Genomic DNA, 27781 nt, shown 5'->3' on the forward strand with positions numbered 1-27781 from the left:
TTTTCAGACAGCTGTAAGATAACTTTATTCCTGACCATAAACCACATCTGTTATTTTTAAATTACAATATTAATCCTTTTTAACAATAAAAAAAGATTTATTTGTGAATTGTATCTCTGCACTGCCAACAGCAATATCTGTCTTCCACATGTTGCAGAGTCCCGGTTTGTCCCAGTCTCTCTCATATAGTCCCAGCATGGTGTGGTTTTTCAGCCCCCCCCCCCCAGTCCCTTGCATCTCTCCAAGGTGTGTGTGTGTATGTGTCATGTAGAGTGGATGGGGAATAAATTAAGCTGGGGTCCTGGGCCTGAAGCCCACTTCCTATTCCTCAGTGCACAGACCACTCCGCCCCTCACCAGGCAGCCAATGGGATTCGCATCTCAGCCTGCTGTTATGCTATTAGCCAGCAGATAGCCAATGAGAAAGAGCACAGAGCGGAGCAGTTTAGTGTGTATCCAGTTGGTTGGGTCTTTGAGTGTGAGTGTGTGTGTGCAGTGCACATGCCTGTGCAGTGTGTGTCCGTCCAGGTGTGTGTGTGTAAACCTATGTGTATGTCTGTGTGTAAACAAGTCTATCTCTTCTTCCTCAGAGTTCGTCTCGTGTGGATCGGGCAGCGGGTGGAGGTGAGTCTCCCGTCACACTGTTCTGGGCCACGGTGTGGATGCGGCCTTGCTGTTCTGTCTTCCTGGCATGCTGGTGCTGGCGGTCCCAGTCGGTGGCGGTGGCCTCGTCGTCCCAGATGGTGGAGGTCTCTGTGTCGCTGACGTAGCCTGGCTCGCCCGTGTAGTGGGTGGGGTAGAGGAGGAGGGGTTCCACGGAGAAGGCCTTCAGATCCCGAGGCTCAAAGTGAGACATGAAGTCAGAACTGATGGAGAGAAGGGGAAGAGGGTTATATGACACGTCATCAAAGAGAATCACACACTAAGGGAGAGAGAGAGGAGGACATAGTAAACTGCCCACAAAGTGCATTTTGTGCACCATTCAAAATGATAGAGGTGTACAGAAAGGAGAGGGTAATGTATGGTAATTCAGCCCTGCAGAATCAGCACCACTTGGTCAAAGTTAAGCATGGTGAGAGATTGCATCACAGAGAGGTCAGAAACACACAATCAGAGAGCACTCTACCCTGCCACGATGGCAGAGCCAGAGAGTTGTAGAGAGGTGCAGAGAGGGAAGAGGAGCAAGACACATCAGCTTCAATCAGTCAGGCCCCGTCAGCCAGAGGTCAGCTGGTAAAGGTCAGCCCCCCTGCAGCCGTTTAGACAGTGCCAGCAAAAAGAGAGTAACCTGATGCCTTTATTACTTCCCAGGGAATTGAACCTTGAGAGGCAGGACTTAGTCTGAGGGTTAGATCCTCTCAGAGTTGGCAGAGGAGAGACTGCAGGGCATCCCTAACCTACTTCTCTCTCTCTCTCTCTCTCTCTCTCTCTCTCTCTCTCTCTCTCTCTCTCTCTCTCTCTCTCTCTCTCTCTCTCTCTCTCTCTCTCTCTCTCTCTCTCTCTCTCTCTCTCTCTCTCTCTCTCTCTCTCTCTCTCTCTCTCTCTCTGTCTCTCTGTCTCTATCTCTGTCTCTCTCTCTCTCTCTCTGTCTCTCCCTCTCATGCACTCTCTCTCTCTCTCTCTCTCTCTGTCTCTATCTCTGTCTCTCTCTCTCTCTCTCTGTCTCTCCCTCTCATGCACTCTCTCTCTCTCTCTCTCTCTCTCTCTCATCTGTATTTTTGTAGTGATTTATACTCTCACACACACAGACATGCACACACACACTTTGAAGCACACACACATACAAACTAATACACAGAAGCACGCATGCGCACACATAGATACACACCCATATACATACACTCACTCACTCCTGCGTATTTATATAGCAATACACACACATCTACACCCCACCCTCATACTGAGCTCTGGATCAATGGGAATCCTGTCCCTCTCACCAGCAGCAGGAAGAGACATTCCGGACCCACATTCCTCCGAGAGGCAGAGCGAGGGAAAGAGAGAGAGAGAGGGGAGGACAGAGGGGAAAGGGCAAAGAGGGGTAGGGGAGAGTGAGGGAGAGAGAGGGGGGGCAGAGTGGGGTAGGGGAGAGAGATGAGAGAGAAAGGGAGGGAAAGCAAGGGAGGGAGGGAGAGAAAATGGGCAGGGGAGCAAGGAGAGGCAGAGGGCAGGGTGCAGAGACAGAGAGTACCCATTTATCCCTGGGAACAATCCCTGGCCTGTGTATCAAGGACTCACTCTGTACAGGAGAGAGAGAGGGGGAGACAGAGGTGAAGAGAAAAATAGAGGGAGAGAAAAGAAAAGTGCCAGAGAGTGAGATGGAGTGAGGGAAATGGGTTGAAGAGAATGCGTGAGGGAGAGGATGCCTGGTTGCTCTTTAAAAGTGCTTCGCTCACCATCTTAAATAAGCATGCCCCATTCAAAAATATAGAACTAAGAATAGATATAGCCCTTGGTTCACCCCAGGCGTGACTGCACTTGACCAGCACAAAAACATCCTGTTGCGTTCTACATTAGCATCGAATAGCCCCCGCGATATGGAACTTTTCAGGGAAGTCAGGAACCAATATACGCAGTCAGTTAGGAAAGCTAAGGCTAGTTTTTTCAAACAGAAATTTGCATCCTGTAGTACTAATTCCAAAAAGTTTTGGGACACTGTAAAGTACATGGAGAATAAGATCACCTCCTCCCAGCTGTCCATTGCACTGAGGCTAGGAAACACTGTCACCACCGATAAATCTATGATAATCAATCATTTCGAAAAGCATTTTCCTACGGCTGGCCATGTTCTCCACGTGGCTACCCCTACTCTGCCTAACAGTACTGCACTCCCTGCAGCAACTTGCCCAAGCCCCATCCGCTTCTCCTTCACCCAAATCCAAACAGCTGATGTTCTGAAAGAGCTGCAAAATATGGATCTCTACAAATGAGCTGGGCTAGACAATCTGGACCCTCTCCTTCTAAAATGATCTGCCAAAATTGTTGCAACCCCTATTACTAGCCTGTTCAACCTCTCTTTCGTATCGTCTGAGATCCCCAAAGATTGGAAAGCTGCCGCGGTCATCCCCCTTTTCAAAGGGGGAGACACTCTAGACCCAAACTGTTATAGACCTATATCTATCCTGCCCTGCCTTTCTAAAATCTTTGAAAGCCAAGTTAACAAACAGATCACCAACCATTTCGAATCCCACCGTACCTTCTCCACTATGCAATCTGGTTTCCGAACTGGTCATGGATGCACCTCAGCCACGCTCTAGGTCCTAAACGATATCATAACCGCCATCAATAAAAGACAGTACTGTGCAGCCGTCTTCATCGACCTGGCCAAGGCTGTCGACTCTGTCAATCACTGCATTCTTATCGGCAGACTCAACAGCCTTGGTTTCTCAAATGACTGCCTCGCCTGGTTCACCAACTACTTCTCAGATAGAGTTGTGTGTCAAATCGGAGGGCCTGTTGTCCGGACCTCTGGCTGTCTCTATGGGGGTGCCACAGAGTTCAATTCTCGGGCCGACTCTTTTCTCTGTATATATCAATGATGTCGCTCTTGCTGCTGGTAATATATTCCAGCAGGTATATTTCACTGGTCATCCCCAAAGCCAAAACTTTCTTTGGCCGCCTTTCCTTCCAGTATTCTGCTGCCAATGACTGGAACGAATTGCAAAAATCACTGAAAATGGAGACCTAGAACTTCCTCACTAACTTTAAGCATCAGCTGTTAGAGCAGCTTACTGATCAATGTACCTGTACATAGCCAATCTGTAAATACAACACCCAACTACCTCATCCCCATATTGTTATTTATCTTCTTGCTCTTTTGCCCCCAATATCTCTACTTGCACATCATCATCTGCACATCTATCACTCCAGTGTTAATGCTAAATTGTAATTATTTAAACTCTATGGTCTATGTATTGCCTTACCTCTCTAATCTTCTACATTTGCACACACTGTACATAGATTTTTCTATTGTGTTATTGACTGTACGTTTGTTTATGTGTAACTCTGTGTTGTTGTTTCTGTTGCACTGCTTTTCTTTATCTTGGCCAGGTCGCAGTTGTAAATGAGAACTTGTTCTCAACTGGCCTACCTGGTTAAATAAAGGCTAAATAAAAAAAAACATCTTTAAAAAAAGTAACTCTGAAACACCAATAAGGAACACCACTCACCATACCACAGAGTCTATATCAGGGATGGACCCCCGGACCAAAAATAAAAACATAAATTAAAAACTCAGACGAGGTCTCAACTTACTGTTGAGAGTTAGAATAATAGAATACACATGGTGCAATTTCTAAATTTGGTTATGCGTCAGCAGTCACTTAATTAGCCCATGTCAGCAAAAAATAAAATAAAAGATTGGTCAGTTAGCTGGCTGCTAGACTATCTAAACTTGTAGAAAGTGTGTTTGATTTACCGACTGGGGTGGGGCCCATTGATCATATTAAAAATTGCAAACATTTGCCTCCACCCTAAGGTAAAATAAAACTGCACATTTTTCTCTCCTCCCCGTCTGTCGCCCAGTCCCTTACTTGGGGTGTTTGTTGAACATGACGGGGAGGAACTCATCAACAGGTAGCATCTTGTTGAAGGCCTGAGCAGCCAGCAGCTTCCTGGCACCCTGCGCTGACAGAGCATAGCCCAGCGTCCAATACGAGTAGTCCGCCTCCACCAGGTTATTAACCCCTTCCACTGAACGCTCCGGCTGACGCACTTGCATACGCTTACGCCCCACATAGCTGTATGAGAACAGAGGGAGGGAGAGAGAGACAGAGGGAGGGAGGGAGGGTGATTCAATTCATTATACATAAGCTCACAATTAATAATAACACATCATAACAATGCTACTTGTAGACATCGTTCTTACATGAGATCCCAGTCCAGCTGGGCCTTCTCTACTTCCTCCATGATGGTCATCATTCGCCTCTTAAATCTGGGCTCAAACCTCACATCATCCTCCAACACCAGCACCTTGGAAAGACCACGCTCCACCAACTGACAACAGCACAGAGAATAGGCCTGGAGTCACAAATATGCAATAGCACACAACCACTATTGGCATCGACAGGCTGCAATGGATAGGGTCAAACGCTTCAAGTGCCTCTTCACAGAGGACCTGACATGGACCAATCATAGCGATACTGTGGTGAAGAGGGCGCAACAGCGCCTCATGGGCCCTCAATTCTCAAGTTCTACAGCTGCACCATCGAGAGCATTTTCACCGGCTGCATCACTGCCTGGTATGATAACTGCACTGCCTTCAACCGCAAGGCTCTACAGAGGGTGGTGCGGACGGCCCAATACAACCCAATAAAACTGGCCTTCTTTAGACTAGTTGAGTATCTGGAGCATCAGCATTTGTGGGTTGGATTACAGGTTCAAAATGTCAAGAAACAAAGATTTTTCTTCTGCAACTTGTCAGTGTATTCTTGTTCTGAGAAATGAAGGCTATTCCACGTGGTCACTTAGAAACAAGGAAGTTTCTAAGTGACCCAAAACTTTTGAACGGTAGTGTAGCTGTCTCCCTGCACAGGCCTGCACCTTAGAGACACATTTCTCTGACTCTCCACACATCCAACCCTTACACACAAGCACACACACAACCACCCATAAACAAACACACAATAACACAGACTCCCACACACACAATCAATGCAGCTGTTCTATTATATATAATTTGTTCAACTGCGCGACCAACACACTACCCAAATTCTATTTGTAAATCGAGTCATTCTTGACACATTCATTATCTACACTGCAGATCCTCTTGTGTACATTTCAGGCTACTACTATTTGTTAATTTTTATATGTCTATTATGGATATTGATTACAGTACTACAATGTTGAGGGAGCTGGCACACCTTTTATACCTGCTATAAACTGTGTATATGAGTAATAATATTTGATTTGATTTAGTGAGGTTAGTTAAGCGCACCTGTACCCAGGTGGAGTGGTGGCTGAGGAAGCAGCCTATCTCTCCTCTGGTTAGAACACGGCCAGAGTATGGGTCCTGATAACCTGGAATCATCTCTATACCCAACGCCTGCAGTTGAGAAGTGTTCAGAGCCCTGAGAGAGAGAGGGAAGGAAAAAGAGAGAGAGAGCGAGAGAGTGAGCGAGAGAGAGAGAGAGAGGAAGTGAGGGATTGGGATCGATGAACAGAGAACTAATGTAAACCATAGTGTCCCATGCAGCTGTGCAGTCCTGTGTATGTGTATGGGTGAGACCTACTTGCCATCCACTGCGTCAGTAAGGGTGGCCTGCAGACCCAGAGAGGTCATGGTGCTCAACATTCTCTGTCTCCTGTCCAGACGACGTTTCAGATTGATCAGGAAGATCTGAGACGGAGGGAGGGAGGGGGCAGAGAGAGGGAGGGAGCAATCAGTAGGAAGGCAGAGTAGGAAGTAGGGGGATAGACATGGGGTAGTGGAGGAAGGAAACAGATGTAAGGAAGAGCAGGAAAGGGAGGGGAAGAAATGAATGTCACATCAAAGAAAGACGGAGAAACTCACAATATAAACCAATTCCTCTAAACAGTCTGGGCCAGTGTCTTACTGTACCTCATCAAAGCCCATCTTGTCCTGCGGAATCTGGGGATTGTACAAGTACTCTGAGGGCGCTATGTTGTGGTCAACTGTTAACACATTAAGAGGAGTCAGAGTTAGAGTTAATACAGGGTTAATACTGAGTAAATGCAGATATAGGAGTCAGAGTTGGAGTTAATACAGGGTTAATACTGAGTAAATGCAGACAGAGGAGTCAGGTTTGGAGTTAATACAGACAGAGGAGTCAGAGTTGGAGTCTACAGGGTTAATACTGAGTAAATGCAGACAGAGGAGTCAGAGTTGGAGTTAATAAAGACAGAGGAGTCAGAGTTGGAGTTAATACAGACAGAGGAGTCAGAGTTGGAGTTAATACAGACAGAGGAGTCAGAGTTGGAGTTACAGACAGAGGAGTCAGAGTTGGAGTTACAGACAGAGGAGTCAGAGTTGGAGTTAATATAGACAGAGGAGTCAGAGTTGGAGTTAATACAGACAGAGGAATCAGAGTTGGAGTCAATACATACAGAGGAGTCAGAGTCAGAGTTAATACAGACAGTCAGAATTAATTCAGACATGAGTCAGTGTTAATACAGAGTTAATACAGACAGAGGAGTCAGAGTTGGAGTTAATACAGACAGAGGAGTCAGAGTTGGAGTTAATACAGGGTTAATACTGAGTAAATGCAGACAGAGGAGTCAAAGTTGGAGTTAATACAGACAGAGGAGTCAGAGTTGGAGTAAATGCAGACAGGGGAGTCAGAGTTGGAGTTAATACAGACAGAGGAGTCAGAGTTTGGGTTAATACATACAGAGGAGTCAGAGTTGGAGTTAATACAGGGTTAATACTGAGTAAATGCAGACAGAGGCGTCAGAGTTGGAGTTAATACAGACAGAGGAGTCAGAGTTGGAATTAATACAGGGTTAATACTGAGTTAATACAGACAGAGGAGTCAGAGTTGGAGTTAATACAGACAGAGGAGTTAGAGTTAGAGTTAATACAGAGTTAATACAGACAGAGGATGCCAGAGCTAGAGTTAATACAGCAGCGTGGAATCAGGGAGAGTATTTCCTCTAGGGTCACACTGGCTTATTTCCCATTCCCATAAGCAGAGAGAAAACTGTGGGAGGGTGAGGAGGAGGAAGGAAAAAGAGAGAGAAATAGAGAGCTAGTAAGGCACTGCAACAGGCTTTAGGTTAAGGGATAAGTTCAGGCTTAAGGATAGGTTTTGTGTGTTGTCAGAGAAGAGGCTAAATTAAAATGGGAGAAAACAGAGATGAAGGATCCTTTTGAAGGAGAGTTAGAAATCTGACAAAGTAAAAGAGGCGTTTATTTTGATTTAGAAAGTAGTGTGTGTGTGTGTGTGTGTGTGTGTGTGCTTACTCATGGCCTCAGCGATAGTGTGTGTGAAGCTCTCCTTCTCCTCGTCAACATTCTGTGAGGCCTTCAGAGGAACCGGCAGGAAGCCATAGTGTTCTCTGTTACACACATACATCTGGACATCTGTCAACACACAGTCACACAGAGTAAATCTAAAACACACTGACACACATACACCTGGACATCTGTCAACACACATTCACACAGAGTAAATCCAAAACACACTGATACACACATATACCTGGACATCTGTCAACACACAGTAACACAGAGTAAATCTAAAACACACTGACACACATACACCTGGACATCTGTCAACACACATTCACACAGAGTAAATCCAAAACACACTGATACACACATACACCTGGACATCTGTCAACACACAGTCACACAGAGTAAATCCAAAACACACTGATACACACATATACCTGGACATCTGTCAACACACAGTAACACAGAGTAAATCCAAAACACACTGATACACACATACACCTGGACATCTGTCAACACACATTCACACAGAGTAAATCCAAAACACACTGATACACACATACATCTGGACATCTGTCAACACACATTCACACAGAGTAAATCCAAAACACACTGATACACACATACATCTGGACATCTGTCAACACACAGTAACACAGAGTAAATCTAAAACACACTGACACACATACACCTGGACATCTGTCAACACACAGTAACACAGAGTAAATCCAAAACACACTGATACACACATACATCTGGACATCTGTCAACACACATTCACACAGAGTAAATCCAAAACACACTGATACACACATACACCTGGACATCTGTCAACACACATTCACACAGAGTAAATCCAAAACACACTGATACACACATACACCTGGACATCTGTCAACACACATTCACACAGAGTAAATCCAAAACACACTGATACACACATACATCTGGACATCTGTCAACACACAGTAACACAGAGTAAATCCAAAACACACTGATATACACATACACCTGGACATCTGTCAACACACATTCACACAGAGTAAATCCAAAACACACTGATACACACATACACCTGGACATCTGTCAACACACAGTAACACAGAGTAAATCTAAAACACACTGATACACACATACACCTGGACATCTGTCAACACACATTCACACAGAGTAAATCCAAAACACACTGATACACACATACATCTGGACATCTGTCAACACACATTCACACAGAGTAAATCCAAAACACACTGATACACACATACACCTGGACATCTGTCAACACACATTCACACAGAGTAAATCCAAAACACACTGATACACACATACATCTGGACATCTGTCAACACACATTCACACAGAGTAAATCCAAAACACACTGATACACACATACATCTGGACATCTGTCAACACACATTCACACAGAGTAAATCCAAAACACACTGATACACACATACACCTGGACATCTGTCAACACACATTCACACAGAGTAAATCCAAAACACACTGATACACACATATACCTGGACATCTGTCAACACACAGTCACACAGAGTAAATCCAAAACACACTGATACACACATATACCTGGACATCTGTCAACACACATTCACACAGAGTAAATCCAAAACACACTGATACACACATATACCTGGACATCTGTCAACACACATTCACACAGAGTAAATCCAAAACACACTGACACACATACACCTGGACATCTGTCAACACACAGTCACACAGAGTAAATCCAAAACACACTGATACACACATATACCTGGACATCTGTCAACACACATTCACACAGAGTAAATCCAAAACACACTGATACACACATATACCTGGACATCTGTCAACACACAGTCACACAGAGTAAATCCAAAACACACTGATACACACATACATCTGGACATCTGTCAACACACATTCACACAGAGTAAATCCAAAACACACTGATACACACATACATCTGGACATCTGTCAACACACATTCACACAGAGTAAATCCAAAACACACTGATATACACATACACCTGGACATCTGTCAACACACATTCACACAGAGTAAATCCAAAACACACTGATACACACATACATCTGGACATCTGTCAACACACATTCACACAGAGTAAATCCAAAACACACTGATACACACATACATCTGGACATCTGTCAACACACAGTAACACAGAGTAAATCCAAAACACACTGACACATCTGGATATCTGGAAAGAAACACTACTACACCCAAAAACCCTGTAACATGATTGTACAGTGCCTTCAGAAAGTATTCAGAACCCTTGACTTTTTCCACATTTTGTTACATTACAACCTTATTCTAACTTTTTTCCCTCATTAATCTACACACAATACTCCATAATGACAAAGTGAAACCAGGTTTTTAGACATTTTTGCTAATTTATTAAACATAAAAAACTGAACAATTCCATTTACATAAGGATTCAATCCCTTTACTCAGTAAAGTGCTTTGTTGAAGCACCTTTGGCAGTGATAACAGTCTCGAATCTTCTCGGGTATGACGCTACAAGCTTGGCACACCTGTATTTGGGGAGTTGCTCCCATTCTTCTCTGCAGATCTTCTCAAGCTCTGTCAGGTTGGATGGGGAGCGTCACTTCACAGCTATTTTCAGGTCTCTCCAGAGATGTTTGATCTGGTTCAAGTCTGGGATCTGGCTGGGCCACTCAAGGACATTCAGAAACTTGTCCAGAAGCCACTCCTGCATTGTCTTGGCTGTGTGCTTAGGATCGTTGTCCTGTTGGAAGGTGAACCTTCGCCCCAGTCTGAGGTCCTGAGCTCTCTGGAGCAGGTTTTCATCAAGGATCTCTCTGTACTTTGCTACATTCATCTTTGCCTCAATCCTGACTAGTCTCTCAGTCCCTGCCTCTGATAAACATCCTCACAGCATGATGATGCCACCACCATGCTTCACCGTAGGGATGGTGCCAGGTTTCCTCCAGACGTGACGCCTGAACAAATAGTTCAATCTTGGTTTCATCAGACCAGAAAACCTTGTTTCTCATGGTCTGATAGTCTTTAGGTGCCATTTGGCAAACTGCAAGCAGGCTGTCATGTGCCTTTTACTGAGGACTGGCTTCCGTCTGGCCACTCTACCATCAAGGCCTGATTGGTGGAGTGCTGCAGAGATGATTGTCCTTCTGGAAGATTCTCCCTTCTCCACAGAGGAACTCTGGAGCTCTGTCAGAGTGACCTTCGGGTTCTTGGTCACCTCCCTGACCAAGGCCCTTCTCCACCGATTGCTCAGTTTGGCCGGACGGCCAGCTCTAGGAAGAGTCTTGGTGGTTCCAAACTTCTTCCATTTTTGGTACCCTTCCCCAGATCTGTGCCTTGACACAATCCTGTCTCAGAGCTCTACGGACAATTCCTTCGACCTCATGGCTTGGTTTTTGCTATGACATGCACTGTCAATTGTGAGACCTTGTATAGACAGGTGTGTGCCTTTCCAAATCATGTCCAATCAATTGAATTTACCACAGGTGGACTCCAATCAAGTTGTAGAAACATCTCAAGTATGATCAATGGAAACAGGATGCACCTGAGCTCAATTTCGAGTCTCATAGCAAAGGGTCTGAATACCGTTGTCAATAAGGTATTTCTGTTTTTTATTTTTAATAACATTGCAAAGAAAAATCTAAAAACCTGTTTTCCTTTGTCATTATGAGGTATTGTGCGTATTATTGTGTGTATGTAAGTGTTTGTGAATTTGTGTTATGTATTTAATAGTTATGTGTTTACTAGTTCTGTTTGTGCCCTACCGATCACAAGCCACATCAAATAATCCCACACAATCAGTGAAGTCCGAAAGTCACAAATCTGGTGTCAATTACCCAGCCTGCCTTGTCTCCCTCCATTAAACACACGATGGGTTCTATTGTAAAACATGTCTTCAACACAAGATACAGAAGTACCCTCAGAACTATTAAAACACAGAGAACTACCCTTGCTCTCCCCTAGCCCCTTTCCCTTTAGTATTTGCAGATCTGAAGCAATCGGATAGGTGTAAAATAATATGGCATAAGATTCTTACATTTGGGACGGCAGGTAGCCTAGTGGTTAGAGTGTTGGTCCAGTAACCGAAAGGTTGCCGGATCAAATCCCCGAACTGACAAGGAAAAAAATCTGTTGTTCTGCCCCTGAACAAGGCAGTTAACCTAATGTTCCCTGGTAGGCTGTCATTGTAAATAAGAATTTGATCTTAACTGACTTGCCTAGTTAAATAAAGACTAAATAAATGACCCCCTGGGCCTGAATGGAAGGCTAGGTGGAGCCATAAGGACTTTGATTTCACTGTGTGGTTGGGACTAGGGGTTGTTTCTGAACCTGAACACAGTTGGTAAGTGGGTGGGGTGTGTTGTACTCGGGGTTATGTTTTTACAACAACATGAACTAGGGTGTTGTGTCTGGACAGGATCATGGTGACCACACATGGTGGGGGGTGGGAGGGAGTTAAACTCTGACCTGCCTGTCGGGCGGAGAAGGAGAATACCATGATGTCATCGAAGGCCCAGCTGTAGTCAGGGTGAGGGGGGTAGAAGGCCAGCTCCCGACTGGCGTCACGCCTCAGGTCTAACAGGAATGTAGAGTGCACCATGGGTACGGTGAAGCAACCCAGACGCTTCCACTCCCTGATTGGCTGGTAGTCTGGAGTACGCTTATAGTAACCCTGGGAGACAGAGATAAAGAGATGGAGAGACAGGGTTGAAAGGAGAGCGGGTGAGAGAGGGGGACGGGAAATATAGATAGAGAATTGGTCTTAAAGATGCAGTCCGGGATCTTAAGCACAACAAATTCGTAAAATATTGTACAAATAAGATTCGTAACATAAGAATTGCAAAAAAAATACTATAATTGCAGGACGTAACATATCCCACGATATGAATGACGGAGTACACAAATGACATAGTGCACAAAAAACGGGGACCCGTTTTGGCTCATGAGCAGCACTTTCAAAACAACTGGCTGAAATTATACAAAAGTTCTAGAGCATCACTTTAAGAGGTGTGGAAGCTTTGTGAAGAACAGAGACCAAACGGTCATAACATTCACTTGCTTGCTGACGGAGAGAGAGGGCACATAAAGAGGAGTGAGGTCTATGTGGGGCTACATGGCTATTGCAGGTTATTTACCTGGGGAGTGATGCCACACCAGAAGTTGGAGTAGAGAGAGCGAGACTCCAGCATGGGAGCCACCAGAGTCAGGTTCTCAGCCATGAGTAGGTTCAGGATCCTGGGGTTGGTCAGCAGGTTATCACTGTCTGCAAACTAGACACACAGAGAAAGACAACAGAATAATGTATAATCTCACAGAAAGTAATTTAACAAACATGTTAACATAAATTGCAAGCATACAATCTAAGACAACCGGAGACGGAGAGAAAGCAGGTATCATCATTCACAGACAATTATACCATGAACTGAAGTCACACGTAATCTCACAGGTATAATATTATCTGTCTCACCAGTATATAATCTGCCCAGCGTTCCCGTGCTGCCTTCAGAGCAGCCTGCCTCAGCTTCATCACATGGTTGAAGCGGGACGGAGGCCAGTGCTTGGGCCCCCACTCATCAGTATAGGACCTGAGGACAGGACAAAAAGCTTTACGATCAGTACCTGATATTCACCATGCCTTAATGAGGTCAGACACTGGGGGGCGTGGTCAGAGGCAGGGGCGGAGTCAGACACTGGGGGGCGTGCTCAGACTTACTTGGGCTGCTCCATGGGTCTCCACTCCACATAGTGGTACTGGTCCTGGGCCTGCTTCAGCCACTCCCTCAGCATGGCTGTGCTGTTGTCCACACTGTGGTCTGTCGCTGCCCTGAGACACAATATGACAAGGGACACTATATCAACACAACGCACATGACAGGAACAAAAGATTTAAGCACTAACTTTCTACATAACGCATTAAGATAATGTGTCGACACGGCAACAGCAACACGGAAACATAGCTGCAGCTGATCCTGTGTGTGTAGGATCAAAACATGAACACACACAGACACGCAGTGTCCTATGTGAGTCAGGAGAGTAAAAGGAGCAACCAACAAACAGGCCAGAGCATACAGTACAGCACCGCAGCTAGGACAACTCTATCCTGTCCTCACACACACTGCTGCCACTGTCTGCACACCGTGTTCCCTGTCCTCACACACACACACACACACACACACACACACACACACACACACCCTAACTCTGTCACACACTCACCCTTCCTTTCTCACCCCATGCTATCACGCTCTCACTTCTACAGAGTCGTAGCCTGACAGTAATAGCCTAAGGCCTTGAGATGATAACTACAGTACTCTCTCTCTGCATCTAACATATGCTTAATGGAGGAAAGGGTCAATAGAGAGAGAGACGGGGAGAGAGAGAGAGAGAGAGAGAGAGAGAGAGAGAGAGAGAGAGAGAGAGAGAGAGAGAGAGAGAGAGAGAGAGGCCAGTGTCTGTAGAGAGGATGCTGTGTCACTTATGGCAAGCACACACACACAAACACAAACTGGAGTTTTCCACTGCTTGCTGTAATATTCCTGGCTGTAACCTCTCCAGACAAACTCTCACCCTACGTTAGAGTGCAGACAAACCAGAGATAGCAGTGTATAAACACCCATTTTACAAAACCGCTGCTAACACTGTTCACCATGAGATAACACTGTAGACACAATTCATCACACACACTGAGCTCAGAGATAACAATATTGACAACTGTAAGACACACAGAAACCCTGTTCAGAGAGAGATCTTTTGGCACAGACAGTTGACTTGGTATTAACACCCAGACACTAACAGACAGTTGACTTGGTATTAACACCCAGACACTAACAGATCTCCAGACAGACAGTTGACTTGGTATTAACACCCAGACACTAACAGATCTCCAGACAGACAGTTGACTTGGTATTAACACCCAGACACTAACAGACAGTTGACTTGGTATTAACACCCAGACACTAACAGACCTCCAGACAGACAGTTGACTTGGTATTAACACCCAGACACTAACAGATCTCCAGACAGACAGTTGACTTGGTATTAACACCCAGACACTAACAGATCTCCAGACAGACAGTTGACTTGGTATTAACACCCAGACACTAACAGATCTCCAGACAGACAGTTGACTTGGTATTAACACCCAGACACTAACAGATCTCCAGACAGACAGTTGACTTGGTATTAACACCCAGACACTAACAGATCTCCAGACAGACAGTTGACTTGGTATTAACACCCAGACACTAACAGATCTCCAGACAGACAGTTGACTTGGTATTAACACCCAGACACTAACAGATCTCCAGACAGACAGTTGACTTGGTATTAACACCCAGACACTAACAGATCTCCAGACAGACAGTTGACTTGGTATTAACACCCAGACACTAACAGACCTCCAGACATACAGTTGACTTGGTATTAACACCCAGACACTAACAGATCTCCAGACAGACAGTTGACTTGGTATTAACACCCAGACACTAACAGATCTCCAGACAGACAGTTGACTTGGTATTAACACCCAGACACTAACAGACCTACAGACAGACAGTTGACTTGGTATTAACACCCAGACGCTAACAGATCTCCAGACAGACAGTTGACTTGGTATTAACACCCAGACACTAACAGACCTCCAGACAGACAGTTGACTTGGTATTAACACCCAGACACTAACATACCCTTACAGACCTACAGACAGACAGTTGACTTGGTATTAACACCCAGACACTAACAGATCTCCAGACAGACAGTTGACTTGGTATTAACACCCAGACACTAACAGATCTCCAGACAGACATAGTCAGTCCAGCTGGAGATAGAATGTAGGCCTTACTGCCTTAAGGACCACAGGGGTAATCCTGGGGTTAATAACAACCCTGTGTGTGTGTGTGTGTGTGTGTGTGTGTGTGTGTGTGTGTGTGTGTGTGTGTGTGTGTGTGTGTGTGTGTGTGTGTGTGTGTGTGTGTGTGTGTGTGTGTGTGTGTGTGTGTGTGTGTGTGTGTGTGTGTGTGTGTTTAAAACAGTGTGTGTGTGTGTTTGGGTATGTGGACGTAAACTGTATAGCAGGGGTGTTAAACTTTAAGACTTAGACAACCAGGTGAGGGGAGTTATTTGCTCATCAGTGACCTTAGTTCATCAATCAAGTACAAGAGAGGAGCGAAAACCCGCAGACACTCGGCCCTCTGTGGAATGAGTTTGACACGTGCTGTAAAGGATGAGTCCCTCTTCTGACAACTGGTCTCTGTCACTGGGTAAAACACCTTCAGTGGAGGTAATGAATGGATGTGCACACTCTCTTTGACATGTCTTTTTCAACCATTAAATTCCATATTGCTGGAGGAAATAAATGTGTTGGTACCTGTCAGTTTCAAATTAGCTCTGGGCTAGGATTTGAATAGGGTGGATCTGTGAGAAGCTCAGAAACAGAAGAATCTCCATACGTTCTGTATGAGGACGCGTGTGTGTGCATGTATGCGTGCAGGAGCATGCGTTTGCATCTCATACCTTTGTTCCCTTGCCATCCTTATACAAGTCAGTGAGGTCACAGAGACAAATATGTTAAATGGATTGTATCTCATACTAACTAAAAACATATTTAGTAAATGTCTCACCATGCTCATTAGAACACAGACAAAACAAACAGGTGACAATATGGTTAGGTTTCCACATTCCCCACTAAAATGTTAACGTTTTCAAATCTGCCCACAATTCCAGAAGGAGCCTATTCAAGCATTTTAGCAGTTGAAGGTTTCTGACTGTACGTCATTCTTCACTAGATCAGCCCCTTTCAGCCATAACACACAGCTCTGTATTAGAAGTACACTATGATATTTTCTATTACGGAAGCAGCATCTCATTTTGCCTTATGTAAGATAATAGTTGGTGTATGATGTGTGTGTGCACGTGTGTGGATTCTATGGGCCTGCACTGGCAGAGGACAGGCAGAGGACAGGCAGGCACACAGGCCAGGTGTTCTATCTTTCACCTTTGTGTCTCTTCTTTAATTTATTTAGGTGACTCTTCATCATTCCATCTCCTCTCTCCATCTCCTATTCCACACATGCATTTCCTGTTTCCGGCAGGATCTATCCTTTCCAGGCTTCTCAATTTCCTCTCCCCAGGGCTGAATCAACCAAGGAGGGTACAGAGCAGCAGCTTGAGTCCCTGGTCACCCCCACATCCCCCTAACCACACTCACAGGCACTGCTGCCAAGCCTGAAATTCAATGCCAATGATGTGTGAATGGGAAAATATGCTTGTGGGATACTGTATAATTTAATTTTTTTAATCTGTACACTCATAGGTGTACATAGCATCAGAACGTGTGTTTTAGCACTTCTGTTCATGTGTGTTTGTGTTCTGTATGTGTGAGAGAGCGTGTTAAAATGTCAGCTCATTTTGAAGGTGTTTGACAATCCAGGCTCTGGGGGGTTAGACTGGACACTTATCCAGTCTTCCTCCCTCCCTCTTTCCCTCATCCGTCCCTTTGTTCCTCCGCTCTACCCTCTTTGAGGTTTACAGTAACTCTATGGCTTATTATTTTCAGTCCTGGAGCGCTGCAGCTCTACTTTCTCTCTTTATGATCCTCATCTGGACACCACATGCTATTAGGTTTCACCTACACACTCTTGCCATCTCTTTCTCTCTCTATCCCTCTCTCCTCGATCTATCAGTCCCACCTGGACTGGCTATGCCTTTCATCAGTGAGGAGGGGGTGTGATGAGCTGACATTGAGCAAGATCAATGGGAGGGGTCAGGGGACAGAAGGGTTACACCTGGCCCAAAAACACTGAACAAACACTCAAGTGAAAGTTACGAGGCCTAAAATCCTTCCATCGTATCGGCATTGGACATTCCCTTTTACCGTATCTGGTGTTAACAGACTTAAATCACTTTACCTACAGTTGAAATCGGAAGTTTACATATACTTAGGTTGGAGTCATTAAAATTATTTTTCAACCACTCCACAAATGTCTTGTTAACAATTATAGTTTTGGCAAGTCGGTTAGGACATCTACCTTGTGCATGACACAAGTACTTTTTCCAACAATTGTTTACAGACAGATTATTTCACTTATAATTCACTGTATCACAATTCCAGTGGGTCAGAAGTTTACATACACTAAGTTGTCTGTGCCTTTAAACAGCTTGGAAAATGACAGAAAATTATGTCATGGCTTTAGAAGCTTCTGATAGGCTAATTGACATAATTTGAGTCAATTGGAGGTGTACCTGTGGATGTATTCCAAGGCCTACCTTCAAACTCAGTGCCTCTTTGCTTGACATCATGGGAAAATCAATCGAAATCAGCCAAGACCTCAGAAAAAAATGATAAACCTCCACAAGTCTGGTTCATCCTTGGGGGCAATTTCCAAAACGCCTGAAGGTAACACGTTCATATGTACAAGCAATAGTATGCAAGTATTAACACCATGGGACCATGCAGCCCTTCATACCGCTCAGGAAGGAGACGCGTTCTGTCTCCTAGAGAAGAACATACTATGGTGCGAAAAGTGCAAATCAAACCCAGAACAACAGCAAAGAATCTTGTGAAGACGCTGGAGGAAACAGGTACAAAAGTATCTATATTCACAGTAAAACAAGTCCTATATCAACATGACCTGGGGCGGCAGGTTAGAGTGTTGTGGTTAGAGTGTTGGACTAGTAACCGAAAGGTTGCAAGATCGAATCCCCGAGCTGACAAGGTCTGTCGTTCTGCCCCTGAACAAAGCAGTTAACCCACTGTTCCTAGGCCGTCATTGAAAATAAGAATTTGTTCTTAACGGACTTGCCTAGTTAAATTAAGAAAAAAAAATGAAAGTCTGCTCAGCAAGGGAGAAGCCACTGCTCCAAAATCACCATAAAAAAGCCAGACTAAGGTTTGCACATGGGGACAAAGATCAATTCATCAATTCTTGGAGAAATTTCCTATGGTCTGATGAAACAAAAATAGAACTGTTTGGCCATAACGACCATTGTTATGTTTGGAGGAAAAAGGGGGAGGCTTGCAAGCCAAAGAATACCATCCCAACTGTGAAGCACGGGGGTGGCAGCATCATGTTGTGGGGATGGCAGCGTCATGTTGTGAGGAGGAGCCCTACAAACCTGACTCAGTTACACCAGCTCTGTCAGGGGGAATGGGCCAAAATTCAACCAACTTATTGTGGGAAGCTTGTGGAAGGCTACCTGAAACATTTGACCCAAGTTAAAAATTTAAAGGCAATGCTACAAAGTACGAATTGAGTGTATGTAAACTTCTGACCCACTGGGAATGTGATGAAAGAAATAAAAGGTGAAATAAATCATTCTCCCTACTATTATTTCACATTCTTAAAATAAAGTGGTGATCCTAACTGACCTAAAACAGGACATTTTTACTAGGATTAAATGTCAGGAATTGTGAAAAACTGAATTTAAATGTATTTGTCTAAGGTGTATGTAAACTTCCGACTTCAACTGTATGTGTGTGTGCATTCTGCAGTAACTCCCCTCCCCCCAGGCTGACGTCGCTGCAGAAATACATGCTGGCCTGTCGGGGAGGGAGGGTGAGGGGGTGATTGAGACCTCCTAGCCGTATTCCTCAGAACATTCATTGTCAACACAGGGCAGAATGAGCCAGGTGTAGCTCCTCCCCCAAGAGCCTATATACCACCCCATCTTACCTCATCCTCCCACACCATGACCTACCTTGACTTATCCATACACACTCTCAATCAGGCCACACAACTTCCAAACATAATCAGTCAGAAAATCCATGTGTTTTTGCCCTCTGTCCTACCTCACATACGTCCTTCACAAAAATAAAAATGTTGGTCATTTAGCAGACGCTCTTATACAGAGTGTCTTACAGGAGGAGCCTTGCTCAATGGCACATTGACAGATTTTTCAACTCGTCGGCTCAGGGATTCTAACCAGCAATGCTCTTAACCACTATGCTACCTCCAAATCACGTTCAAATTCACATGTCATTTTCACTCACATGAAATACACAGACAGCAAAACAAATATTTCCTACTCTGTGATGTCTAGATAAATGCAGCGATAGAAAAACATACAATCACAATCATTTAGTTTGTAAGGGAAAATGAGAAAGACAGAGAGAAAGGCGAGGGAGGGAAAGAGAGAGGGAGAAAGGGAGGGCTATAGAGTAAGAGAACGTGAACAGGGGTAGTACAGAGTGCCTCTGTGGTTAAGCCAGGGTGATGACACACCCAGACAGACTGACTTAGCTAAAAGTATAGTTCCTCTGTGACAACATGAAGTCCTTCCGGCAACTGCTGAATAAATAATTTGTAACATCCCTCAAAACAGTTTACACAGCTTCCCCACCTCCCTCTCCCTCTCTCACACACACACAAAACACCCCTTAAAACACTTAAACTGAAACACACCTCCCCACCTCTCTTTCTCTCTCAGTATTTTCCTGTCTTTCTGAAGAGAAATGGAATGCTTTGCCTGTCTGGATGCCATTCTGTTTCAGCATTAGCCAGATCCATTGTTGGCCTGCTAGTACGTGCTGGAATAGACGGGCAGCAGGGAGAAGAATTCACAATTTTATCCAACACCACCTCTGGAACTACTGGTCAAGAGACAATCACTTCCATGCCAACAGGCCCATCTATGTGAGGATCTATGTGTAATATGTTTCAGTTCTCCTCTGGGGATTCACTGACACATGGCCAGGGATGTTCAGAGTACAGCCACAACTCCTGGCGGGGGACATGGAGCTGTTCTCTCTGCTGGCAGACACAGGTCTGGGGATAGTCCCATCTCCTCTCAGGTTTTATGAAGAAACCACTGGCTGAGTATTAACACTCCTCATGTGAAAATGGTATGTGTTGAATGAATCATACGTGTGTGTTCTGTTGTGTGAGTTAGGAGGTGGTACTCTCTCTGTTGTATGAGTGATGGAGTTCCTGTGTCACTGAGTTACTGCCTTCACTAAGCACAAGTCTGGCCCAAGGCTAGTAAAAATACACAGATACACGCCGCACCACCACCACATGCAGACCCCAACAGACTGTAACTGGGCCAGAGCACTAAGGATAATCAAACACACACTCACATACCAGCCATGTGCCAGCGATATGATCTAATCCACGAAGAGAAAGAGAGAGACCAAGAGAAGGAAAATAAGAAAGAGAGAGAGAGAAATCAGAGCCCAAATTGGCTGCTTCAAATCCCACAAAATCTTCTCTTGTACTTTCTTTAAAACAAATACCACCAAAAATGTCAAAGGCTCCCCTCCTGACATGATTAAAAAGACATCCATTGGGAAATAGTTGGTGGTTGGAATTCTGGATCCAGTATTGTTATCCGGTAGAAAGGGAGATTTTTGGAAGCAAGGGTCGTGTTTGAGTAGGCAGCACTCCAAAATGCTCCTGGTTTATCTTTTACTATAATGGCATTATACTCTTTGAAAACATTCAACTTCTGAAGAACATCCACCTGGTAACAGGTGAATCTGCTACCTATCTCACAACCAAAGGATGGGACTGGGAGATATGGAATAGAGATAGAGATCCCGGCCTCGTAAAGAGCAGATCTGCAGCAGAGCCAGTAACACAACACACCATCAAAACTGACAGTGGGAGCTATAAGATACAGACACATCTCTCATCATGTCCTTTAAAGTTTAGAATGTTGTTGGCAACCACTGGAATTTCCCTGTGATAGCGACATTATATACATCTAATCAAATGTATTTGTCACACACAGTTTACAGCAGGTATAAAAGGTGCAATGAAATGCTTATGCGCTAGCTAGCACAACAATGCAGTACATTCATCAAAAATCAATTATAGCAAGTATTAGAAGTAATAGAAGAGGTAGTGTGCATTACAATAATGAACTGGATTTACAAATATAATGTGGGCAGTGGAATCAATAGTATATATTACAACAGCAGAGTTGACTTTGTGTGTGAGTGTATGTGAGCTCTTAGAGTGTGTGTGCGTGTGTGTGTGTGTTTATGGGTGTTTGTGTGTACATTCGTGTGTAAGGGTTGGATGTGTGGGTAGTCAGTACAAATCATTTCTACGGTAATAATGTATTGGTTATCTGGTGTAAATAGTCTCTAAAGTGCAGGGAGACAGCTAGGTTTAGCTTGTCAGCAGTCTGATGGCCTGGTGGTAGAAGCTCTCTCAGAGCCTTTTGGTCCAGGACCAGATGGTAACAGAGTGAACAGTCCGTGGCTCGGGTGACTGGAGTCCTTGACGATGTCTGTCATAATAGCTGAGGCACACATGGTTTAGATGGTGTTCTCAGTCATGTACAGTATCATTGAAAAATGATGGTTGTTGTTCATACTTTTCTGTTGTTATGATGTTGGCCTGGGGGGAGGTTTATGACAGTCATAAATACCTCTTCCCCCCCTTTTCCTCTCTCTACCCTACTGAGGTTACATTTGCAAAACCCTTGGTTACCATAGAGATTCTGGGAACATCAGAAGGTGGGGGGAAATTAACTATATTCTGGTAATCTGAAAAATTGAACATATGCGGTGGTACTTAATGAATATGATGTCAGTTTGGTTGTCATCTGAGACATTCTCATCAATGATAAGATGACATAAACTATACAGTGGAAAGTCTACACCTCAGAGTTATCGGATTCACATGGAATTGTTGTTCAACTTAAATGTTTGCATATGAAATTATTTGTGATGGGATGAAACGTGATTTTAGCTTCTAAAATGTGAGGCGCGGGTTTCATAAGATAGGGCTGCTCACTCAGTGGCCTGCCCACGTGAAGAGACAGAAGTTGTAAACTATGAAACACACCCCTTTTCTCCCTTCCTATATAAAGCCTTGACGACAATAGAACTTCCTGTTCCGGGGATGTAGGACGACGGTCCTATGTCAGAATGGTTCAGATAATAACTACAGAACGAACTTTGAACTCTTATTCACTACAGACGTGATACCTCCTAGCCGTTTAGTTAGCAACCGCAACTGCAAACGCAGGTTAGGAAGGAACAGACAGAGTATTCCGTCTACCACACAACGACGTTACTACAACGTATCCAATTGACCACCAGAGACATTCTTCAAAGGACAAAGGACACTTGGTTTGGCAACACGGCCTTCCATCTACCACCAACCTACTGAAGCGCAGCTCAGAGTAAATATTTATTGCATTTTCCTTTTCCAAATGGGCGGTAATTTAGAATGCATAAGATACTGTATTTACGATAGCACAGCTTCGCCTTTGTTCCTCAGTCTTCCCGCTCCTTCACTTAACCCAGCCCCTCTTTTTTGTGTAACAAGCTGTCATATCTGTTCCGCCCGCTTGGGATGTCTTCCTTTATGACGGAATTTGTAATCAAGTTATGATTTAATTATGTGTATGTGTAATTCTGTGTGATTAGTTAGGTATTTAGTAAATAAATAATTAAACCCAATTTTGATTTGCTGATTCAAATTGTTAGCCAGGGTTTGTGCAGATAACTAAGAACTTACAACTTTCAGATGAGACTGAATTAAGGTGACGATTGATATTGACTGCTATTGATGTAAAATATTACTAGGTCTTTAAGAGTTTATTCGGAAGATAACAGCTCTATAAATATTATTTTGTGGTGCCCGACTCTCTAGTTAATTACATTTACATGATTAGCTCAATCAGGTAATAGTAATTACGGAGAAATTATTTTATAGAATAGCATGTCATATCACTTAATCTGGCATAGCCAAAGACACGACACTGTTGTGGTTCAGACTTCATAGTTTGTGCATCCCATTATCATCATCATCAAAGATGTAATATGGAGAGTATAGAAACGACAATGGAATCTATTTATTAGTTTTTTTCACACAAAGTTCAGAGAACAGATTCTGTTGTCACAGTCAAAACACAGCAACAAATCATCTCTCTTCAGTTCACTTTCACCACCTGGAAAAGCACTTCCCATAAATAGCCCACAGACTCAGCTCCAGGCTAGGGAGTTACTCCTGAACACTGCCCCAATGATGAGCTCAACCTTCTACTCCAGTCACAACACAGAGTCATGACCTCTGGGGACCAATCACAGGGCTGAGTCACATTCTCTTTGCCGTCTTTCGGATGGGACGTTAAACGGGTGTCCTGACTCTCTGAGGTCATTAAAGATCCCATGGCACTTATCGTAAGAGTAGGGGTGTTAACCCCTGTGTCCTGGCTAAATTCCCAATCTGGCCCTCAAACCATCACGGTCACCTAATAATCCCCAGTTTACAATTGGCTCATTCATCACCCTCCTCTCCCCTGTAACTATTCCCCAGGTCGTTGCTGTAAACGAGAATGTGTTCTCAGTCAACTTACCTGGTAAAATAATGGATAAATAAAAAAATAAAAATTCTATCAACCAATCACGAGCCTGGGTTCTGGCCCTTGTCCAATCATTGGCCTGCGGCCAGCTTAGTGTTGTCCTGAGGGCAGGGGAAGGAGGTGGGGGAGAGAGAGGAGGGTACACTGTTTGAGCAAGGCTGGAATGTGGCTTCACTCACTAACCTGCTCAGTGCCACAGGGTAATTCTCAACACAAGCCTACCGACCACCCTGCGTCCCCGCCCCCTGTCTCCCTTTTCCCCCTAATTCCCTGAATTATTTCACAGCACAGTGAGAGACTCTCTCACCTCTCTCTTAGTCGTCTCTCTCAGACTCAGATACCTCCATTTGATTTTCAGACTACTGAAGCCTTCTATGGGGAGAGTGCGTTATCCCAACCACTCTTTCTCTATCATACACACAGACTGCTCTTCCTCCAGCCATCACAGAGAAGAAACCTGCATGTGCCCCTAAATATACACACACACACTAACACACACCTTTCCCCCATTTTATTTCTCACTTGAACAGTGACAGCCTCCTTGTCCCAGGGGAGAGCAGGGGGGAATTGAAAGTTGAGCAGTGTCCAAGCTCTACCCTTCAGCCCCAGAACAAACACACGCACACATGCAAGCACGCACACACATTAATCAGCCACTGGCACCAGGTCTGTGGCCAGCAGAATTTAATCTGCTGGCCACAAACCGTAACTCTACCACTTCTGTTGCTTTTCACTACCTCTCTCTTTATAGAAGTTGTATAACTACAGCTGTTTATACAATGCATATGTATTTCAACATTTGAAAACACATTCTCATGGGGACCTGGTTCCACTAGTTTGTAAAACAGAATGACAACATTTGACATTTGTTGTGTGTTGTATGACATTTACAATACTGTCATAAATGGATGGGAGGAGGCTGTTGGCTCATGCACTTACAAAACAATTAAATGATCACAGCAACAGTGAGCATGGATTTTCCTCTCTTATATAAGAACCGAGTGAAATACACCACCTAGAAACAGTGAGATTTGAGGCAAGCTTGGGAGAAACATTTTGACTCATTTTCCAGTCTAGCTCTGGCAGATTGTCATACTTACAAAACTCTTCTTTATGGTATAGTCATTATCAACACTGAACGTCTACTTTAGGCTGCTCAGCCACCCAATAAATGTCTCTTTGCCAAACACTTCTCATTGGCAGTCAGAGCTTGCAGAGCTGTACTGAGACCTTATCGGTTCTGACTCAGAGGAAGCTTCCAGACAGACAGTAGAGTGCAGCAGCAGACAGATCCTATACAGCAGGGATCATCAACTAGATTCAGCCGCGAGACGATTTTTCTTGAGTAGATCGTCAGGCGGCCAGAATATAATTTGAAATAATTTGTAGACTGCAAATTGACCGCAAGGAGCTCAAACAGATATAATATTTGACTAAAACATAATAATTTCAAACCTTGCTTACATTTGTAAATGATCACGAGTCTCTCTACTGTGCGTTTGAATTCTTGGGAACAGATTTCCAAAATTAAAATCTCTTGGAGCTGGTTTCCTTGTGTCTTTACAGTCTTTTGTGTCCAACAATGAACATTTTTGCTCAGAAGACATGGGGGACCAAATCAAACCACTCTCTGGCCAATTTCAGCCTGCGAGCCGCCAGCTGGGGAACCCTGCTATAGGGTCTGCTGCTTCTATACATCTGGCTGTGCTATGTGAACATTATGTTCCACAGCTGGTTCAACCTTCAGGCTACGCTGGGACTTTTCGTCCCTCCCTAAATTACTTTGCTTAGTGCTCAGTCAAACGCAAACTGTTTTGACTCTCAGGAAGGCTATGGAGTGGAGAAGAGAGATAAAGAGAGTGGTAGAAAAGAGGGTGTACAGTGGTAAATATGGTAGAATCTGCTTTATGAGGTCATGGAAGATGTAAAGTCAGATGAACTTCACTGTTCAATGTTTAAGTCAGGTACAGTACACTATCAGTAAAACGTACTGAATCCGAACTTTTACTTTCCTGTGGAAAATCAAAATGCCTCTATAGGATTCAATCTGGGGCAGATGCATAAGACCACATTTCAGGCTCAACTGAGCAGAGCCCTGCTCCAAACAGAACCACAGGCTCCATAGTGTCTGATTCTACTGTCTCTATCCAGTGTGTGGCTGTGTGCTGGATGCCACAAATGGGATTGATGGGTCTAGGCCCCTTTCTTTGTTAGTTAAAGGGCTCCACATAAACATGTTGGCTCAGTCATTTGGCCGTTTACTCTTGCGGAAGAGGTCCTAGTGGGTCTAGACCTAGTGTGTGTGTGTGTGTGTGTGTGTGTGTGTGTGTTGGGAGGTGTATGGTCTCATTGAGAAGCAGAAAGACATAAAGCTGCAAACAACAGCAAGTGTTTGAAAGGATGAGTGGAACACAAAATACAAAAGCACCCCACAGGGCATGACAGCAATTCTGGCAGAAACAGAGAAAATGCATTAATACAATATCAAGTCTCTCAAAAAGTGTCGTTGTCATGTGCAACAGAAGAGGTATCTGAGCAGTCTCCACATGCTTCTGTACTGACTTGTTTTGTCCCTGTAGACTAGTCATCCAGATCGCTCCATTTCTCCCGTGATTCTCTCCACTGCACTTTACGCATGACTTCCTTAGTGTGCTAGCTGAGCTCCCACCTTCTGTGCCGCTGTCAGAGCCGCTCAGTGTCTGGTGTCTACGTACTCTCTCGCATCTCCAGGCCGGCTGCCTGCTGGCCAGGCCTTATTACTGCAATCACGATCCTTAAACTTTAACTGCCTATGGAAAATGTAGGGGGCCCCCATCCCCGGAAGCTGTTTTAGGACCCCTGATTTCCGCAGTGTGTGCTTAAAGAAAAATAGCACCACCATTAACATCCTCTACCCTTTCATCTGATCCTAACATGAAATTAGGAACCCGGGAGACACGCAAGGAGAGCGCGTTGTAAAACACAGCAACAGGTCACGTTCACGCTGACAGCGGCATCTCTGTTCTTTACGTGGACATGAGGTTCTTATTATATTACCCTACAGCAAAAACAGCTTTATGTTGGGCTACTTTTTGTAGCCTAATAAAGTGCAAATCCGGAATAGTGGCGGGTGCGCGGATCTATACGTCATTTGGTGCTGTATTGAAGACAATTTGGCCAAAAGAAAGTTATTAGAAAGTTAGTTGCGTTTCTCACCAAATAGCGATCCGCTCCTTCGGGTAGTCTAGCCTGTCGATGCAGCCCAGGTAGTGCGGCAGGCTGTGCGCCGCGTTGCGAGCCAGAATGGCGATCATGATTTTTGGCTTCAGCAGGGACGATTCGGTTCGGACCGGATCCTGCACCAGAGTCGCTATGTCTGACATGCCACCGGGCATGATGGCGACAAGTAGCGCGCAGAACAGCCCGACTCCCACGGCTCCAACCGCAGGCATCATTCCCAGCATCATTCGCCCGCACCGTTATTCCGACCTGAGCTCCGCCGCGACTGAGTATGAGAGTGAGCGTTAGCGATGGTGGGAGTGAGCAAAT

At 44.5% G+C, this 27781-nt stretch overlaps 1 protein-coding gene across 1 annotated transcript; it reads right to left on the reverse strand.

Moving 5' to 3' along the window:
• LOC110521489 (procollagen galactosyltransferase 2) lies at positions 1-27781 on the reverse strand. Its single transcript, XM_021599073.3, has 12 exons — positions 27449-27781; positions 13653-13763; positions 13407-13524; positions 13075-13209; positions 12407-12611; positions 7918-8037; positions 6556-6629; positions 6227-6333; positions 5932-6064; positions 4864-4991; positions 4529-4735; positions 1-865 (listed from the first exon to the last, which is right to left on the reverse strand). Exons 1-12 carry the CDS (start codon positions 27697-27699, stop codon positions 586-588), a joined length of 1869 nt encoding a protein of 622 aa, XP_021454748.3. The 5' UTR covers positions 27700-27781; the 3' UTR covers positions 1-585.

This window comes from Oncorhynchus mykiss, chromosome 4 (genome assembly GCF_057628025.1).
Source record: "Oncorhynchus mykiss isolate SJ-2025 chromosome 4, ASM5762802v1, whole genome shotgun sequence".
Classification (NCBI taxonomy): Eukaryota; Metazoa; Chordata; class Actinopteri; order Salmoniformes; family Salmonidae; genus Oncorhynchus; species Oncorhynchus mykiss.

Coding starts and splice junctions, on each gene's coding strand:
- LOC110521489 (XM_021599073.3), bottom strand. CDS start 27,699: ATGATGCTGGGAATGATGCCTGCGGTTGGAGCCGTGGGAGTCGGGCTG. Junction 6,065..6,226: donor ACTGACGCAGTGGATGGCAA/GTAGGTCTCACC, acceptor TCTCTCTCTCAG/GGCTCTGAACACTTCTCAAC. Junction 4,992..5,931: donor ACCACTCCACCTGGGTACAG/GTGCGCTTAACT, acceptor TGCTGTTGTCAG/TTGGTGGAGCGTGGTCTTTC.